General features: G+C 44.0%; 1 protein-coding gene across 4 annotated transcripts in view; it reads left to right on the forward strand.

Moving 5' to 3' along the window:
- Nucleotides 1–6: 6 nt before the first annotated feature.
- Nucleotides 7–15,727, forward strand: part of TMEM63A (transmembrane protein 63A) — a 41,176-nt gene continuing 25,455 nt past the window's right edge. The window contains exons 1-7 of one of the 4 annotated variants that reach the window (XM_006016568.3): nucleotides 7–84; nucleotides 3,589–3,876; nucleotides 4,729–4,925; nucleotides 6,458–6,537; nucleotides 8,062–8,125; nucleotides 11,410–11,447; nucleotides 12,833–12,975. In XM_006016568.3, the coding sequence (XP_006016630.1) occupies nucleotides 4,740–4,925; nucleotides 6,458–6,537; nucleotides 8,062–8,125; nucleotides 11,410–11,447; nucleotides 12,833–12,975 (511 nt within the window). In that variant the 5' untranslated portion in view covers nucleotides 7–84; nucleotides 3,589–3,876; nucleotides 4,729–4,739. Of the gene's footprint in view, nucleotides 85–1,168; nucleotides 1,338–1,359; nucleotides 1,912–3,588; nucleotides 3,877–4,728; nucleotides 4,926–6,457; nucleotides 6,538–7,113; nucleotides 7,133–8,061; nucleotides 8,126–11,409; nucleotides 11,448–12,832; nucleotides 12,976–15,727 lie in introns of those variants that run through there. The other 3 variants (XM_025216252.1, XM_025216257.1, XM_025216264.1) reach the window with 3 other exon arrangements.

Consider the following 15,727-nt stretch of genomic DNA (forward strand, 5'->3'; position numbering starts at 1 on the left):
CCCCCCCCCCCCCTGGCAGCCCGGGCCCGCGCCGGCTCCGACCTGCTGCAGCGGGACACCTCGGCCGCTGCCCCTGCCCCGCAGGTACCGGGCTGTGCCCGCGCCCCGGGGGAGGCAGCTCCGTCCCTATCCTGCCCTGCCCTGCCAAGCACGCACCCCCGGCGGGCCGGGCTCGCCCCTCGCGGGCTCTGCCGGGCCAGCCCAAGGCCTGGAGGAGCCGGGCAGGGGTGGCCCTGGCCTCTCGGAAAGGGGCCTTAGTGCGGGGCAGGTGCCGCGGGCTACGTTGGGCGTGCTGCTGTCGTCCCCCGTCTCCTAGCAAGTGAGGGGAGCAGACACCAGCCTGGGAGCAGCGCAGGTAGGTCTTCCCGCTGCTCCCGGAGCCCTTGGGTCCCTTGGCAGAGCCTTGGGTCTCCTTTGGCGAGCCCGCGTCACGCTTGCTTGGCTGCGGCTTTGCAGCTGGCTGGGAGCCGGGCTCCTTCTTGCCTTTGCAAACTTTGCCCTTCTCCGCAACCAGGGCTAAAGTAGCCTGGCTGGGCTCAAGTGCTGCCTGCGGACCAGAGTGCTTGCAGTGTAACTTGGCTGAAGTTGCGAGCCCTCTGGTCCGCTTGTGATGCAGGGGCCTGTTAAGTTGCAAGCCCTCTGGTCTGTATGCAGTGCCCAAGCCTATGAAGTTACAAGCCCTCTGGTCTGCTGGCAATGCTGGAGCCTGGCAAGGCTTTTAGCCCTGGTTGCTGCGCTGGCTGGGGGAAGGGCCCTGCCGCTCATTCCAACAAAAGCTGGGTAGAAACCAGCTGTGGAGTGGTCATGTCATGATAACTGGCTGGCTGTTTTTGTAAGTGGAGAGTCCTTTTCACGGCGTGATAATTACCTTGGACATGTGACTGGTCTGCATTTATTGCGGCATTCCCCAGCTAGTTGTGTGAAAATTGGTTTGCATAGACAGCTGGTTTGCGTAGATGGCTGATCTAAATGTATTGCATGAGGAACCAGTCAATTGTGTAATACAGCAGTTCCCAAACTCTGATGGATTGCACACCACCAATTTAAAATGATACAACCTTAAGTACCACCACCACATTTTTGTCATATAAAATAATTATAATAAATGTGTTAATGCATACCATTGACAGGTTGTTTGTGTACCACTGGTGGTGCCTGTACCATAGATTGGGACCCTGGTGTAGTGTATGTAGCAGGGGTAAGAAGAGGCTAATAATGCTCGAGCTGGTGCCACTTTAGCTGCCAACGTGAAGAGTCTGTAGTGTCGGTGGAGTACTGGTTTCACTCAAGTGCTGCTCAGGCTCCAGTGCCTGCCCTGTGCTCTCAGGAAAAAACAGGTGAGTGCTTCCCCAGTTCACCAGAAGCACGTTCTGTGAGGCAGGTTGCAGAAGTCTTAGGCCAAGTTCATGCTGCAGAGGGAAGCAGGCAGGGCTTCAGTTCTGTTGGTGGGACTTGGAGCACATTCACTCTCTGGCCTCCTTCGAGGTGGTGGTCTCTTTTGTGCCAGGTGAAGCAAGGCTTCTGGATTGGTCTGGCAGCAGGTAGAAGGCACGTGTAAACACTTGTGTGCTCTCTGCCACTTCTGCTCAGCGGCTAGTGCCTCCCCGAGATGAATTTTGTGCTCTATTGGTGCAGCTGTTGAGTGGAGCCACCAGAAGCAGGCACATGTGCGTACGCTCTGGCAGCTTCATAGCATTGGCTGCTATCTGCTGCTGGACCTTCAGGTGGGTAGACCCAGATGAATCGAGCAGAAGCTTTAGTGCCGCTTGCAAGTGAATGCAGCTCTGTAGGTGCTGGCTGGATGTTGTCACTGGAGCTAGGCAAGCTCACACAGGTCATTCAAGTCAACTCTGCCATGAAGACAAATCTCAAAAGGACCCTTCAGGTTCTGCATTGTGCTGAGGACCCCAGGTATGTCTCACTGGGTACTGAGGCCTACTTGAAGTGGTGGGGGGGAGAAGAGGGGACATAACAGCCGTGTCAGTCACCAGTAGCAGGGGAATGTCCTGCTCCCACAGTAACCTGCCCTCTGCTGTAGGTCTTCTCTGAGGCAGGCTAAGGCCTTTTGTGCCATGTAGCTGGCTGAGCATTTGAATTGTCAAGGGTCCATCTGCTAGCTATCGCCATTTCCCAGGAGGGCTCTGTTTGAGTTTTTTTGGAGAAGACTGCTTTTTTGGCTCTGCTACCTCTTCTGAGGCAGTGGAGTAGCACGACTACCCCTGCAGGCTTCAGGGCAAGAGCTAGGCCGAGAAGGGGCAAAAGGGGAAGGTGTGCATCTCTTCCTTCAAACCTGATTGAATACCATTTTTGCCCACCAAGCAATCTGAAGCGCTCAAAGTGCATTCCCCCTCCCCACCCCTCAGCTCTGGTCAGGGTGTGTTACCTCTGCCTCACTCCCCTAGGCAGGAAAGGGGCCAGGCAGCATTGGGAAGACCAGTTCAGCTTGACAAGATGCAGGCACCATCTTGGTAGCCCAGTTGTGGTGGACTCACCTGTGCACCGTTTCCTCGAGCAGAAAAGGAGCCACACCGGAGTAGAGGAAGGGTGAAAGGTGGCAAAATACCTAAATCAGCCATAGACCCTGTGATTCTTTAGAGATGCTCTAGCAGTCCTCTTGCTCTAGAACTCTGAATCTGTTAGAAAAATCAGCAGACTCAACAGAGAATCCTGGTGAAGACTGTTAAAAAATGTAGGGTCCACAGCATCGGTCAGACTCCCCCAAAAGGTCACAAATTCAAGCTTGGAACTTGGTTTCTGCATCGGGTCCCCAGTGACATCCACATGGCAGGTGTCCTACTTGTCAATCACTGAAGTAATCTTCCTGATAACTTTCTGCTAGCTAGTTTCCAAACAAGTAAGTTTACAAAGTTAGGAATTGCCCTGATCAGACCCAGTAGTGCATTTTTAATTGAAGCCTGTAGCTTTCACATCTGTCCTAGCAATCTTTTACAAAATAAATTCAAGAAATATTCCAGGTTTTTTCTGTCAAACCGGGTGTTAGAAAGCATGGCTAATATGACAGAGAAGAAAGGTAATTGACTCTTACTCTAGGCTGAAGATGTGACTCTACTTCAGTGGACAGAAGGCCTGTAAGCTCCAAAAGAGAAGAATAAAATCACTGGTTCTGAAATACTGTGATACTTATATTCAGTATGGTAGCAATTTTCAGGGCATTTGTTGCTTATAGGTCATGTGAACGTACAGGTGTTGAAATGCTTAATCATGAGTGAGTAGTGGATGTTTGGGAACTGGTATTGTGATGTGGAACATTTACCATTTGGTCACTGAGATAAATTCAAGCAGAGTTTGTAGGGACTTAGAAGTCATTGTGATATGAGGGGTGCTTGACTTATTTTAAATGAATTTGGAGGGGCTTTTGGATCTAGTGCCTATAGATACGTATTAAAAAAAATATTGCAAGGAGCATTTCCTTAAGGTTATGGGGAAGGAGGTGGGTAAGGCAGCTTTTACTGTCTCAACCCATCTTGCATTTGCACTGTAAATAAGACAGCCTCCAGAGTTTTCAATAGTAAACCGATAAAGATAAGGAAAGGATGAAACAATAAAATGGCTCTTTGTTTCTTTCAGAATCTAGAACGGTATTTTCTACAGGTCTGAGCAACACTTTTGTAAGAAGCAAATGCTTACAGTTGGATATACTAGATGACACCCAGGAGGTAGTCTCTGGACTGTGATGAGGATCCATAATCTTTGCTCCCAAGAAGTTTGAGCTTTTAAAGCTGTATTCTCCATGAGAGTTTGTCACTAATAATCTCTTGCACCTGAAATGCTTTTTTATTCCAAGTAATTGAAAGTCACTGAGGATTAATAAAGAAGATTTGAAAAGACACTTCTTTGAAAACAGTAAATCCACAAGTAAGTAAGCAGTTTCCTTCACTGGTAAAAGAGACCATTGTATGAAAGGTAGAATTTTGCATGTTGGTAATAGACTGAGTAGCTTAATTTATAATTGAGTAGAACTGGATAGCCGAGTACTTTCTGAAAAACTTAAATGCCTTACTGTTTCTTGTTAAATAGCTAATACATTTATTATCCTTTCATCTAGGGATATCTAATTGATGTAAAACATTAATTAAACATCACTAAGTAGGCATATAGTAGCTTTTTAATGGGATGTGTAATGAACCTTATAATGTTCCCTGACCTTTTCATGTGAATTTATTTTGAATTGAATGAGGTAACATCCAAGATGTCCACAAGTGCTTGGTAAAATAAAAGTATGAAATCCTTCAAACAGATAGAAATAGATTATTTGGAATAGGTGACTCTAGGAACCAGAAATCAAATTTCAAATATTTCAATAATTTTAATGGTTATAGATGGTGGAATACAAGAGTTAACATTGGTGTTCTGCAGCTGTCCTCAGGTGGTATTTGAGCTTTGATGCCTGGCTTTTTGAGAATTCTGTCTTGTTGAGAGTTTAAAATAGATGAGTAGGAATCCTTTGCTGAACAGTGTTTTGGTAATGGAGGCTGTTTGGTGGTGAAATTTTGCCATAATTTCTCTTGGTGATTGGGGATAATGGTCACACTTTCATTCTGTGTGAGATTAGTTTCCTTTGATGCTTCTTGCACTGTATGTTACTTGATCTAAATGCTTTCCCTGTTTGCACTTTTATGACAAGTATCTCATATGGTTCCTGACTCATTAGGCAAGCTGTTAATGTAACTGCTGTACTTCCTTTTTTTTTTTTTTTTCTTTTTTGAGGGAGACACAAGATGGTTCCTTTTCTATTTCTTGATATTGGACATTCCCGTCTAGTCTACTTCTGGAACAGAACTGGACTTGCCAATTCATCAAATGAGACGTACTGCTATAGCACTGCACAGGGCAGCACTGTACTTCAGGGAGTAACTTTTGGTGGAATTCCTACAGTCCTGCTCCTGGATGTTACCTGCTTTTTGGTAAGCTTCCCCCCTCCACCCGCCCCCAAGTCTTCCAGTTGCAACAGTTCACACTTTGTCTAACATCATTGTTGTTCAGAATTCTCTTCCCTGTCTATTAGGGTAAGAGAGATTTATTTTCAGAACAGAAATAATTTAAAAAGTTTGTGGGAGAGGCAGAACTGCAAGTTGATCTCACAGTTTATCCTGTTTTGTTTTTTTCTGAAGCGCTATCTATCAGTTTTTAGTCCCAATACTAAAATGAGACTCAGGGAGTGAGTTGTCCAATTTAAAGAATCTAGGAAACTGTACTGCAAAGGAACCCAAATTTGGCCTGTTGAAGGGACATGCTAGTACAAGGTCCACCAGATCTTGAGCCCAATTTACAAAATAAAATAATTTTAAATGAAGTAGTTAAACTCTCTTAGCTGTCCTGGTATGCATGTTCCAGCAGGCTGGGTACCAGTTGTTTGGATCCAGAGTTCTTTAATGCTGAACGAATGTGACGGTGAGCTGTGATGTTGAAATCTATGCTGGATGTTCTTTGGGAACTGATGTGCTTCATTCTAATGGTTGATTTTAAAATGTTACGTCTATGTTCTAGGCTGCTCTGCAGAGATTAGGGGGGATCTCTTGTTTTTTGGACAGCATTACATAATAAGACGGGGGCTTTCTTGGTTTCCTCTAAGAATCACTTATTCACCTCTGGATATCAAACTGGAAGGGCCAATAGTCTGAATTTATATGACAACTCCCTCATTCCTCTCTTTGTTGTGGTTTGTTGCCAGCTTTTTATAAATATAAAAAGTTTAGGGAAAGTTTTTTAGTTCCCATTTGACTGCTTTTGATTGTTGATTTTTTCTTTTTTTTTAAAGTTCTCTGTAAATCTCTGAAATACAAGTTAGAAAAGAATCTGTAGGATCTTGAATAATTTAATTGGTTGTCTTGCTAGAAGGGATTTAATCTGTAGGAAGGGATTTTATAAAAGGTCTTGGTGAATGATTTAGTCTTTTGAGCTATGTTCATTGTAGTTATGGATGCTAAGAAGGGTTCAAGTAGTTCTTGTGTTTCAGCCACACAAGAAAGAATTGTATATGCTTAGGCTAAGGGCATGGTTGTAAAACTTGCCCTGTGAGCTAGTCATCTTAGTTTGGGCCTTTGTTTTAATAATTTAAAGTAAAGGTCTGTTATGAAGGTTTCTTTGTCCTCTGAAGCAGTTAACTGTAAAGTACTGTGTGTGCGCGGTGTGTGTGTACCTTGTTAATAGAACTCGAGGTAAGGGATTATTTTTATCTTAAAGTTTGGCCAAGATGTGCAATTTGGACAAAAGTACTGAAGTTCTAATCTTCTCTCTGAAGTCCCAAACAAACAGGTTTGCAGTTTGGTGGTGACTGGATCACTTATCGAGAGCCAGTTACTTGTAGAAGTAGAATGGTGTTTTTGACAGGTCAATGACTTAATTTGCTACAGTAAATCCTACTTTCCAAAATAATAATTTTGAAATTTAAAAATAGGAAGTAAACAATTTTTATTTTTTTATTTTTATCTTCTAGATCTTAATATTGGCCTTCTCTGTAATAAGGAAGAAATTCTGGGATTATGGTCGTCTTGCCTTGTTGTCAGAAACTGAAAGGTATAGTGTTGCTGAAAACCATGTGGGGGTGTGGAAGTAGGAAAGATGAGGAGGTTCCTGTTAGCTTGCTTGCTTGCATGAATAAGTGTGATTGGACTTGCATTCATTTTTCTTTCTTATTTAAAATTCTCTTCTGACTGTGGTGTGTGAAACACTTCCTTGTCTGAAAGTTTTTCTGCAGTGTCAATAAATAAAGCTGTGTGTTTACACTTGTGGTTATGAATCCTTCTCGGATATCATGAGTGGAGGGAAGAAGAAAGGCAATAGGCTGCTTGAATCTGTTAACATCATCTGCCGACTTACTGGTGCCTACACTTTCTGCAGCAGTAGAATATTAACTGCTGCACTTGGCTGTCTTCAGATCAAAGGTCTTCCCAATGTAACAGTTAATACAAGTCTTCCCAGAATTTGTCTAGACTCCGTCCCTGTATGGATCATAAAGGGCCTGATATTTGCCCTAGCAGAAGTCTCTAAGAGCTTTGACGTCTTTAATGGAAGCTGGAATGATCCCGTGACCTTTTTTTTTTTTTTTTTTTTTTAACTGCTTCTGCTTGATGATATTATGGATACTTCAAGAAGAAATATTTCTTGTAAGGTGGGTTGAAGTTTAGTGCTCTTGCATTTACCATAAGCTACTACTATCAATAGCTATAATATATCCCAAGCATATGTGAAGAAAAACTTGTGTGTGTTTATTCTGAGCCTGTCTGCACTTAGTTGGGAAGTGTGATTTGTGATGCACCTGAGCTCACCTGTATGTAGAAAACTTGGCTAACAATGGGGATGAAGATGGTGTAGCATAGGCTTCCTCACTGAAGCCTGTGGTACCACATCTTCATTGCATTATGTGAGTGAATGAGTTAGGTTCAATTTAACCTGCACATATGTTTATGCATGCTGCAGTTAAACCTTCTGAATGCAGTGTTGACATACCCATAGTGAGGAAACCACTTCACTTCCTAACAAGTGGAAACAGCTACTTCCCTGGTTTACAGTAGATGAAAGATGCACTAAAAGTTCTTCACTGTGCTGCAGAAGCAGAAAAATGGGAGTTAAGGCAGTTCTCATAAGGGTACAGGGTAAATCTGGACTGTGAGGCAGAAACTGCAGAGATGTGGAAGGGGAAGATGGGGAAAGATGATATTTTATATAATGTTGCAAATCTGAACAGGAATGAAGCCTGCAGACCCTGTCTTATTAGGCACCAAATTAGTGGTCCACTTTCTTCAAATTCTGTGCGTCATTACTGTCTCACCACTGCACTCTCCTTGTTTATTGTACTCTGTTACTTCAGGATCTTCTCCTTTCTCACTTTCGAGTGCTGAATAGAAGCATGGACGTTTTAAAATAAAATTCTCTATGATTCAATCTGGAAATGCAAACTAATTACTCTAGTTTTTCTCTTTTGTTTTTATTTTGTTTCCTTACTGACCCACTTCAGAATTGTTAAACTTGGTTTATCAGACATGGAGGAGCTTCTGCATTTGTACAAATAACTTAGATTTGTCTTTTTGCATATTTTAGTGAGTCAAGACACTGCAGGATATCATCGTCCTCATCAGCAATGGATGACCTTGAATATGACAGGGTCAGTATTTGAATTAGACCCATAAGATAAAGTGTGTGTGTGTGTGTGTGTGTGTGTGAAGTAGCTTTATACGGTGGAATCTGCCATTGTTCTGCACTTGGTATATATAACTAGGTTGTGCATGGCGGGGCATCTATGCACTCCCAGTGTGAGAAATGCTAACATATGAAGTGTATATGTTTATTCTGGAACCTTAGACTTCTTGGCTTCTTTTTTTCTAGCCCTTTATAAACAGTGCGATGCTATTATAATTTACCAGTGTTGTGTCATTTTTACAATAGAAGATTTTCCCCACAAAATTTGGGAAGAAGGGAACAAAGGCTTAATAGTCTCTCTAAAAGTGTAACATGGATGCATGTTTTGTGCCTTGTAGAGAACTTTTTGTGTACAGAGTTCTCCTTTACAAGTATTGCAAAGCTAACTTTCACAACACGCTTGTATGGGTAGGTAGTGTTTATTAAGGCACCAGGGATAGACAGTCTTCCAGCTAAATGCCTGAAAGTTTGCATTCAAAGCATTAAAATGCCATCTTCACAAGATGACTGAAAAGATTTGGAGAGAAGAATGTATGCCCGAACAGTGGAAGCAGACAATAATAATAATAAGGGTCATTGAAGAGAGTGTAATAACTATCAGGGTATCACACAACATACAGAGCTTTTTCGCAAGTGCTGCTAAACTGATGGCTCACAGATGCAAAAAAATTGAGAGAGTACCACTGTGAGTTCAGGAAAGATCAACTTGTGATCAGGTATTTTCAACAAAGCTGTTGCTGGAAAAGAAATGAGAAGTTGCAAAAGATGTCAAAGCTTATGATAGTATTAGAAGAAAGTCACCATGATCAATTATGGTGGAGTTTTTAATTCCCCCCCAAAATGGTATGGTTTATTAAGGTGTGCATTGAAGTATCAATGAGTTCCATGAGAACTGAGGGAAAGCTGTTGGACCCAACGGAAATCAATAGCAGGCTCAAACAAGAGGACTAGAGGTGCACTGATATCGGTTGCATATTGGATCGGCACTGTTTAAAAGGAAAATTAACATAATCAGCTATTGGCTTTTTTTGGCCAGTGTAGCCAATAATGTCACTTATAAATACAATATGCCTTCTGGCTGGGGTCCTGCTGGGAAGGGGAAGGGGTGTGAGGGGAACAGATTGAGGTCCCCACAATGAGGGAGAAAGTGCAGCAGGGACTGGGGCTTGGGGGCGCTGTCCAGCCAGGGCAATGAATGGGACCCAGGACAGGGAACATGATGGAGCTGTGGGTGGCTCACCCAGGAGGTGTCGGGAGTGGGGGTGGCTCCCTGCTGCTGTGTACACTCCTGGGGGGAGGCATGGGGGACCATGTACCCCCCACATTTGTGCGTGGGGTAGATGTGGGCTGCTTGCTGTGGGCTTCGGGCTCTCCACTCTATTGCCTTTCCCTTGCCTTTAAGTTATTTGCCTGTTGGCTGCATGTCCCCTGCCCATCCATTAGTGGTGGGGGTGGCGAGTTGTGCCTCCTGCAGGGCTGGTGCAGGGCTCCTGAGGAAAAGGCAGCAGAGCAGAGAGCCCTCAGCCTGCAGCAGGCAGTCCACATCTGCCTTCACTCCAGTTGGCTCGGCTCTGCTCTGCTCTGGTTAAAAGCATCCTTGCACTTAAAAAATGGTGGCAGCAGCACTTAAAGCCCATCAAATGAACTTTAGTTTGGTTCAAGTGCCGCCACCACCACCACCATTTTTAAGCACTGGGATACTGATCCCCTGGACGAGCCGCCCGCAGCTGTATCCCACTCCTTGCCTTGGCCCTGGGTACTACTCACTGCCCTGGCTTGGCCCTGGCAGGGCGGTACTACTCACCGCCCCAGCCCCTGCTGCACTCTCTCCCTCACCATGAGAGCCTCAATTTGCCCCCCTCACCCATGTCGCTTCCCCTGCACAGACTTACCTGCAGGGAGCTGCTCTCCACACTGCCTGGCTGCATTCCTTTAAATTGGTTATCAGATTGGTATTGGACAGTATGGCTGGTTAATAATCAGCTATCGGCCAAGAAAATCTTTATTGGTGCACCCCTAAAGAGGACACCTAAAGAAGGACCCCTAAAGAAGAGCACAGTCACCAGTGCTTTTCATCTTGATGCTTGAGAAGGTCATAAGAGAAAAATGAGAAGGTCTGCACCAGGTATTTGCTTATGCAAATTGCATCTGCCTAGTAGGAGAGAAAATGGAAATGGTATAAAAGAATACAGAGATCTAGCATGAAACACCAAAGGAGTTGGGCTTACTATCAGTGTCAGCAAGACTAAATACCCGATCACATCCAGAAATAAATCTCAAGATCAAAGGAAGATAAGGATAGAGAATAACAAGATGGAAAACAGAGAAATTTAAATATTTAGAAACAATGATCACTGAGGGCAACCAAAAGACTGAAGAAATGAAGGCAAAAATGTACAGTTCTAATTGTATGCCTGTTGAGCCTAGCTGCAAGGAGAATCTCAAGAGACCTTAAAATCCAACTTTATAGTACAGTTGAACAACCTGTCCTTCTGTATAGATATGAATCCTGGATACTGACGGAGGCAAATGGGGGAGAAAAATCTGCAAGTGTTTGAAAACAGAATGCTAAGGAAAAGATATGGTGTCGTACAAAAGAACAGACTATGGAGGAGAAAAGCTTGTGGGTCTTTACAAAAGACGATGTCTTGAGCAAGATAAGAGTGCAGGGACTAAAATGGGTAGGGTGTATCATGAGAACTGATGAAAGAAGGCATGTGAAGCAGATTTTGGAACTGAGGTGGTGGGTATCACACAAGGCAACGATGGGATTATGACATAAACTCATCTGGAAGGAATAAGCAAAGATGTGACAAGGTAGAAGGAGATTGCACGAGATAGGATGGAATGGAAGGCTGTTTAGAAATGGGAGGGAACTTTGAAGGGTGTTTTTTAAAAATCATGTTTTCAGTTCAGAAACTCTTAGACTACTGAAATTAAGTGTATACATTTATCTTAGTTGTTTAATTCCTTGAATAGTCAACATTTGTGCTTCCCAATATTAGCAAATTGTAAATCACTATATATGAAGTGACATTTTTAGGTGCTGGGTGTGTTCTCTGTATGTGTATAGAATATAAATGGGATATGGAACTCTGATATTATCTAGACTGAACTGATAGCTGTTTTTGTTTACATGTTGAGAGTGAGTTTTAATGGAAAAAGTCGTTAATTGGAAAAATTAGACATCAATATCTCTTTGAAGCAATTCATGTTCAGAATCTAACATACTTCACCTTTTATTTATAGGGGTTTTGTTCTTGGATGATGGCTGCCTTTCGAATGCGGTAAGTACAGGAAACAGTAGTGAGCCAGGGTTTACTTTTCTTGATATTTTTCAAGGGAAGGAAGTGATAGACTGTATTGAGAGACAGTACCAAGAGAAGTAGAATTGGCAGTATGGGAGCCCAAATGAGCTCTAGATGAATGTTTAATTGGTGGCCCATGGGTTGGGAGTGAAACTAAGATCTGCATGTTTTCATTTTCCTCCTCAACCTCCTGTTGTGGAAATCCTGTCCCTAAGTGACACCTAGATTTGACACAAGTTAGCAAAATTGTCATGAAAACTTATCAGCCCAGAGGCAAAGCATATTCATTCAATTGGTTTCAGGCTAGTAACAAGAAAATGTCTGTTACATTCCCTCATCACTTATTACCTGTCCAGAAAAGTAGAAATTTGCTCAACTTGTTAGTTTGTTGAATATTTTTTTCCCCCACATGTGGCTGTAAGAAGGCATTTGAAACAACACCCCTCATCTCTTTTGCTGGCGTACAACGTTTTTGGAGTACCCTGTGTCTCTTGCAGCATAGTCAACTGATGCTTTAGTGTGAATTTTGCTCTAGAGGCATATTTGAATTTGAAAATTTCTCTCCAGTTAGCAAACCTGTATTAATGTCAGCACAAAAAAAGTCCTTTTAATATTTAAGTGCTATGCTGATGTATTTAAAAAAAAAAAAAAAAAGGGGGGGGGGGGGAACCCCCTGCACTTTCATTTCTCAGTCTAGCAGAGGGTAGTTGTTCTAGGGCTTAATTTGGTGGCGCTTAGCCTGTCCCATCCTGTGAATTGGATGAGTACTGTGGGGCCAGATCCCGCATGTGGCGTTGGTCCACAGGCCTGATGTAGGACAGGGCCAGTCTATGGGTGTGACCAGGCACATCAGTCCAGCCCCACATACTGCTGTACTACACGAGGACGTGAGGGGTTTCTGAGTCCTGCCTGCCCCCCCCGCCCCCGCCGTAACTCCCTCAGCGCTGCAGGCCATGTTACCCCATCCATGGTGGTGGGAACAAGCAGTGGAACTGGGAGGGACAGGGAGCCCAGACAATGGTAGCAGCAGTTCCCAGTGCAGTCTGGCACTTGGAGCCGTGTCATCCAGCCCATGAGGCTTTCCAGGAGTCCATACATTTGGTAGTAGGGGAGTGGTGGCAGTGCTACTTGCTGCGGTTCCTGCAGCCACAGCAATTTAATGTTGCCACTGCTTCCCCGCCACTGCTTCCCCACCACTGCAGGTGGGATTCTGTCACTACTACCACCACTATATTTCTGGATCTATGGGCGGGCCAGATCTGGCCCTTAGATTGGAGGTTGAGCACCGCTGACTTGGATATTAATGTTTTTTTTTCGTTCCAAGAAGCAAAGTAAACTGATCCTGTGTCTTTCTGTCTTTGCAGTGAGGAAGAGATTAATGAGAAGTGTGGTGATGATGCCATACACTACCTTGCCTTCCAGCGCCACATCATCTGCTTGCTGGTTACTATGAGCATTTTGTCAGTGTGTGTTATATTGCCTGTCAATCTATCTGGTGACTTACTTGGTAAGAATCTTTCTATATCCTGGGGAGAAGTGTGTGTTGTGTGTTGCTGTCAGAATTTAAGGATCCCTCCTATTATGATCATATTAAGTCTTCCAGCAAGTAGCAGAATACTGCATGGTTAGATACGTTATTCTTTATCAATAGCAGGGGAGACTTGTTTCCTCTGAAGCCTCTAGGAAAGGCTACTTTCAAAAATAGGATAATTGACTACATGGAATTCTTCCCTCTTCTGATGTGGTAACTATGTGCTGGCTGGCGGGTGGCTGGGTGGGTGTGGCTCTCCTTGAACTTCTTGACCATGTCTGCAGAGGAAGATCAGGGAAAGTGTGGGTCCCTTAGTGATTGTGGGAGGCAACTTGGCAACAGATGATGCGGAAAACGCTGAAGTACCCAATGCCTTTTTAAATTAAAGAAAACAAAAAACAAAAAAACTTCAGTCTCTGTAGGCAAGGTCAGCTCCCAGGCTAGCAGCACAGTTTGGGGAGGAGGTGAGCAGCTAACAGTGCTGAAAGAACAGGTAGGGACTATTTAGAAAAGCTGGACGTGCACAAGTCCATGGGGTGGGACGCGATACACCTGACGGTGCTGAGGGAGTTGACCAATGTGATTGCAGAGCCTCTAGCCATTATCTTTGAAAACTCATGGTGATCAGGAGAGATTCTGGATGATTGGAAGAGGGTAAATATAGTATCCATTTTCAAGAGAGGGAAAGATTATCCCAGTAGCTATAGACCAGTCAGCCTTGCTTCAGTCCCTGGAAAAATCATGTGGACATGGATTCCTTGAGGATCTGCTAATTACTTGGAGGAGAAGCTGATTAGGAACAGTTAGCAAGTCATGCCTGACCAATCAAATTGCCTTCTATGATGAGATGACAGGCTCTGTGGATGTGGGGAGAGCAGTGGACTTCCTTGAATTTAGTAAGGCTTTTGTTATGGTCTCCCACAACATTCTTGCAAGCAAGCTGAGGAAGTCTGGGTTGGATGAATGGACTGTAAGGTGGATAGAAAATTGGCTGGATTGGGCTCAAAGGGGGCTTGATGCCTAGTTGGCAGCCAGTATGAAATGGAGTGACCCAGGGATCGGTTCCAGAGCCAGTTTTGTTCAATATCTTCATCAACAATCTAGAAGATGAGATGGAGTGCACCCTCAGAAAGCTTGTGGATGACACTAAACTGGGTAGAGCAGTATGCTGCAGGGTAGAGCTAGGATTTGGAGAGACTTCAACAAATTGGAGGGTTGGACCAAAAGGAATTTCATGAAGTTTGGTAAGGACAAGTACAGAATTCTGCACTTGGGACAGAACAATCCCATGCACTTGTACAGGCTGGGGACTGACTAGCTAAGCAGAAGCTCTGCAGAAAAGGACCTGGGGGTTACAGTAGGCAGTAACAGCAAGCTGAATATGAGCCAACAATGTGCCCTTGTTGCAAAGAAGGCTAACGGCATACTGGGCCACATTAGTAGGAGCGTTGCCAGCAATTTGAAGGAAGTGATTCTTCCCCTCTGTTTGGCACTGGTGAGGCCACATCTGGAGTACTGTCTAGTTTTGACTGCCCCCCTGCTGCCGCCGCCGCCAAAAGGATCTGGACAAATTGGAAAGAGTCCAGCAGAGGGCAGTGAAATTGGTTAGGAGGCTGGGGCACATGACTTCTGAGAATATGCTGGGAGAACTGGCTTATTTAGTTTGGAGCAGAGAAGCCTGAGGGGGGATTTAATAAGAGTTTTCAACTACTCGAAGGGTGGTTACAAAGGAGATGGAGCTAGCCTGTTCTCAGTAGTGGCAGATGACAGAGCAAGGAGCAATGGGCTCAGCAAGGGAAGCTTAAGATGGATATAAGGGAAAACTTTCTCACTAGGAGATTAAGTAACCTGTCCCAGTATTTCACCAGAGAGGTGGTGGAATCTCCATCCTTGGAGGTGTTTGAGACCTGGGTAGACAGAGCCTTGGGTGGGATGATCTAGTTGGGGATGGTTCTGCGTTGAGCAGGGGTTGGACTAGATGGCCTCCTGAGGTCCCTTCCAACCCTAATTTTCTATGATTCTGTGTATTGCATGGGACAGCTGCTTTTAGCTCCAGTGTCGGGATTCCTTTTCTTCTGGAATAAGAGGCAGGTTCTGTGCCTGCTGCTAGCTCAAGTTCTGCCTGACCAGAATATGTAACACAGCAATACACCATGAAGTTCTTGGTGAACTCAGGGGGGTGTGTGTGTGTGTGTGTGTGTGTGTGTGTGTGTGTTCCTGCTGCATTTTTGTAATGGCCAATCTTGTGGTAAAAAGTGTGGTGGTGGAAAGTCATGGGATTTGTTTTGGTAATTTTCTGAAGACATGAATAGCCTTTCCCCTCCTTGAATTGTCTATGCCATCTTGTCATTGGGATTAGCAAAGCTCTTGTGACAGTTCTGGACACAGCACTTTTGTGTGAATTGAACAAACGTCTGAGATTAGAAAAATAGGCAAATTAAAAAATTGGCTTAATTCCATAAACAAAAGTGTTTGTGGGTGGGACACATGCTGTAGATATCTGGTATCCAGATCTTAACAATAAGGTCTGTCTATCATGTAGGCTGAACCTGGCATATTCTTGTTTTTCTTTTTTAGACCAGCAGGAAGTATGATTTTTTTTTTTTGAATGTTCATTACTTTTAAATGTAACGTATTAAAAAATAAGCAAAACCAGCTTTTTACTTATCTCAATACCGTATTTTTACACATAAAACACCCCCCCCCCCCCCCCCCAACAACAAACACA

The sequence above is a fragment of the Alligator sinensis genome, unplaced genomic scaffold (assembly GCF_000455745.1).
Source record: "Alligator sinensis unplaced genomic scaffold, ASM45574v1 scaffold138_1, whole genome shotgun sequence".
NCBI lineage: Eukaryota > Metazoa > Chordata > Crocodylia > Alligatoridae > Alligator > Alligator sinensis.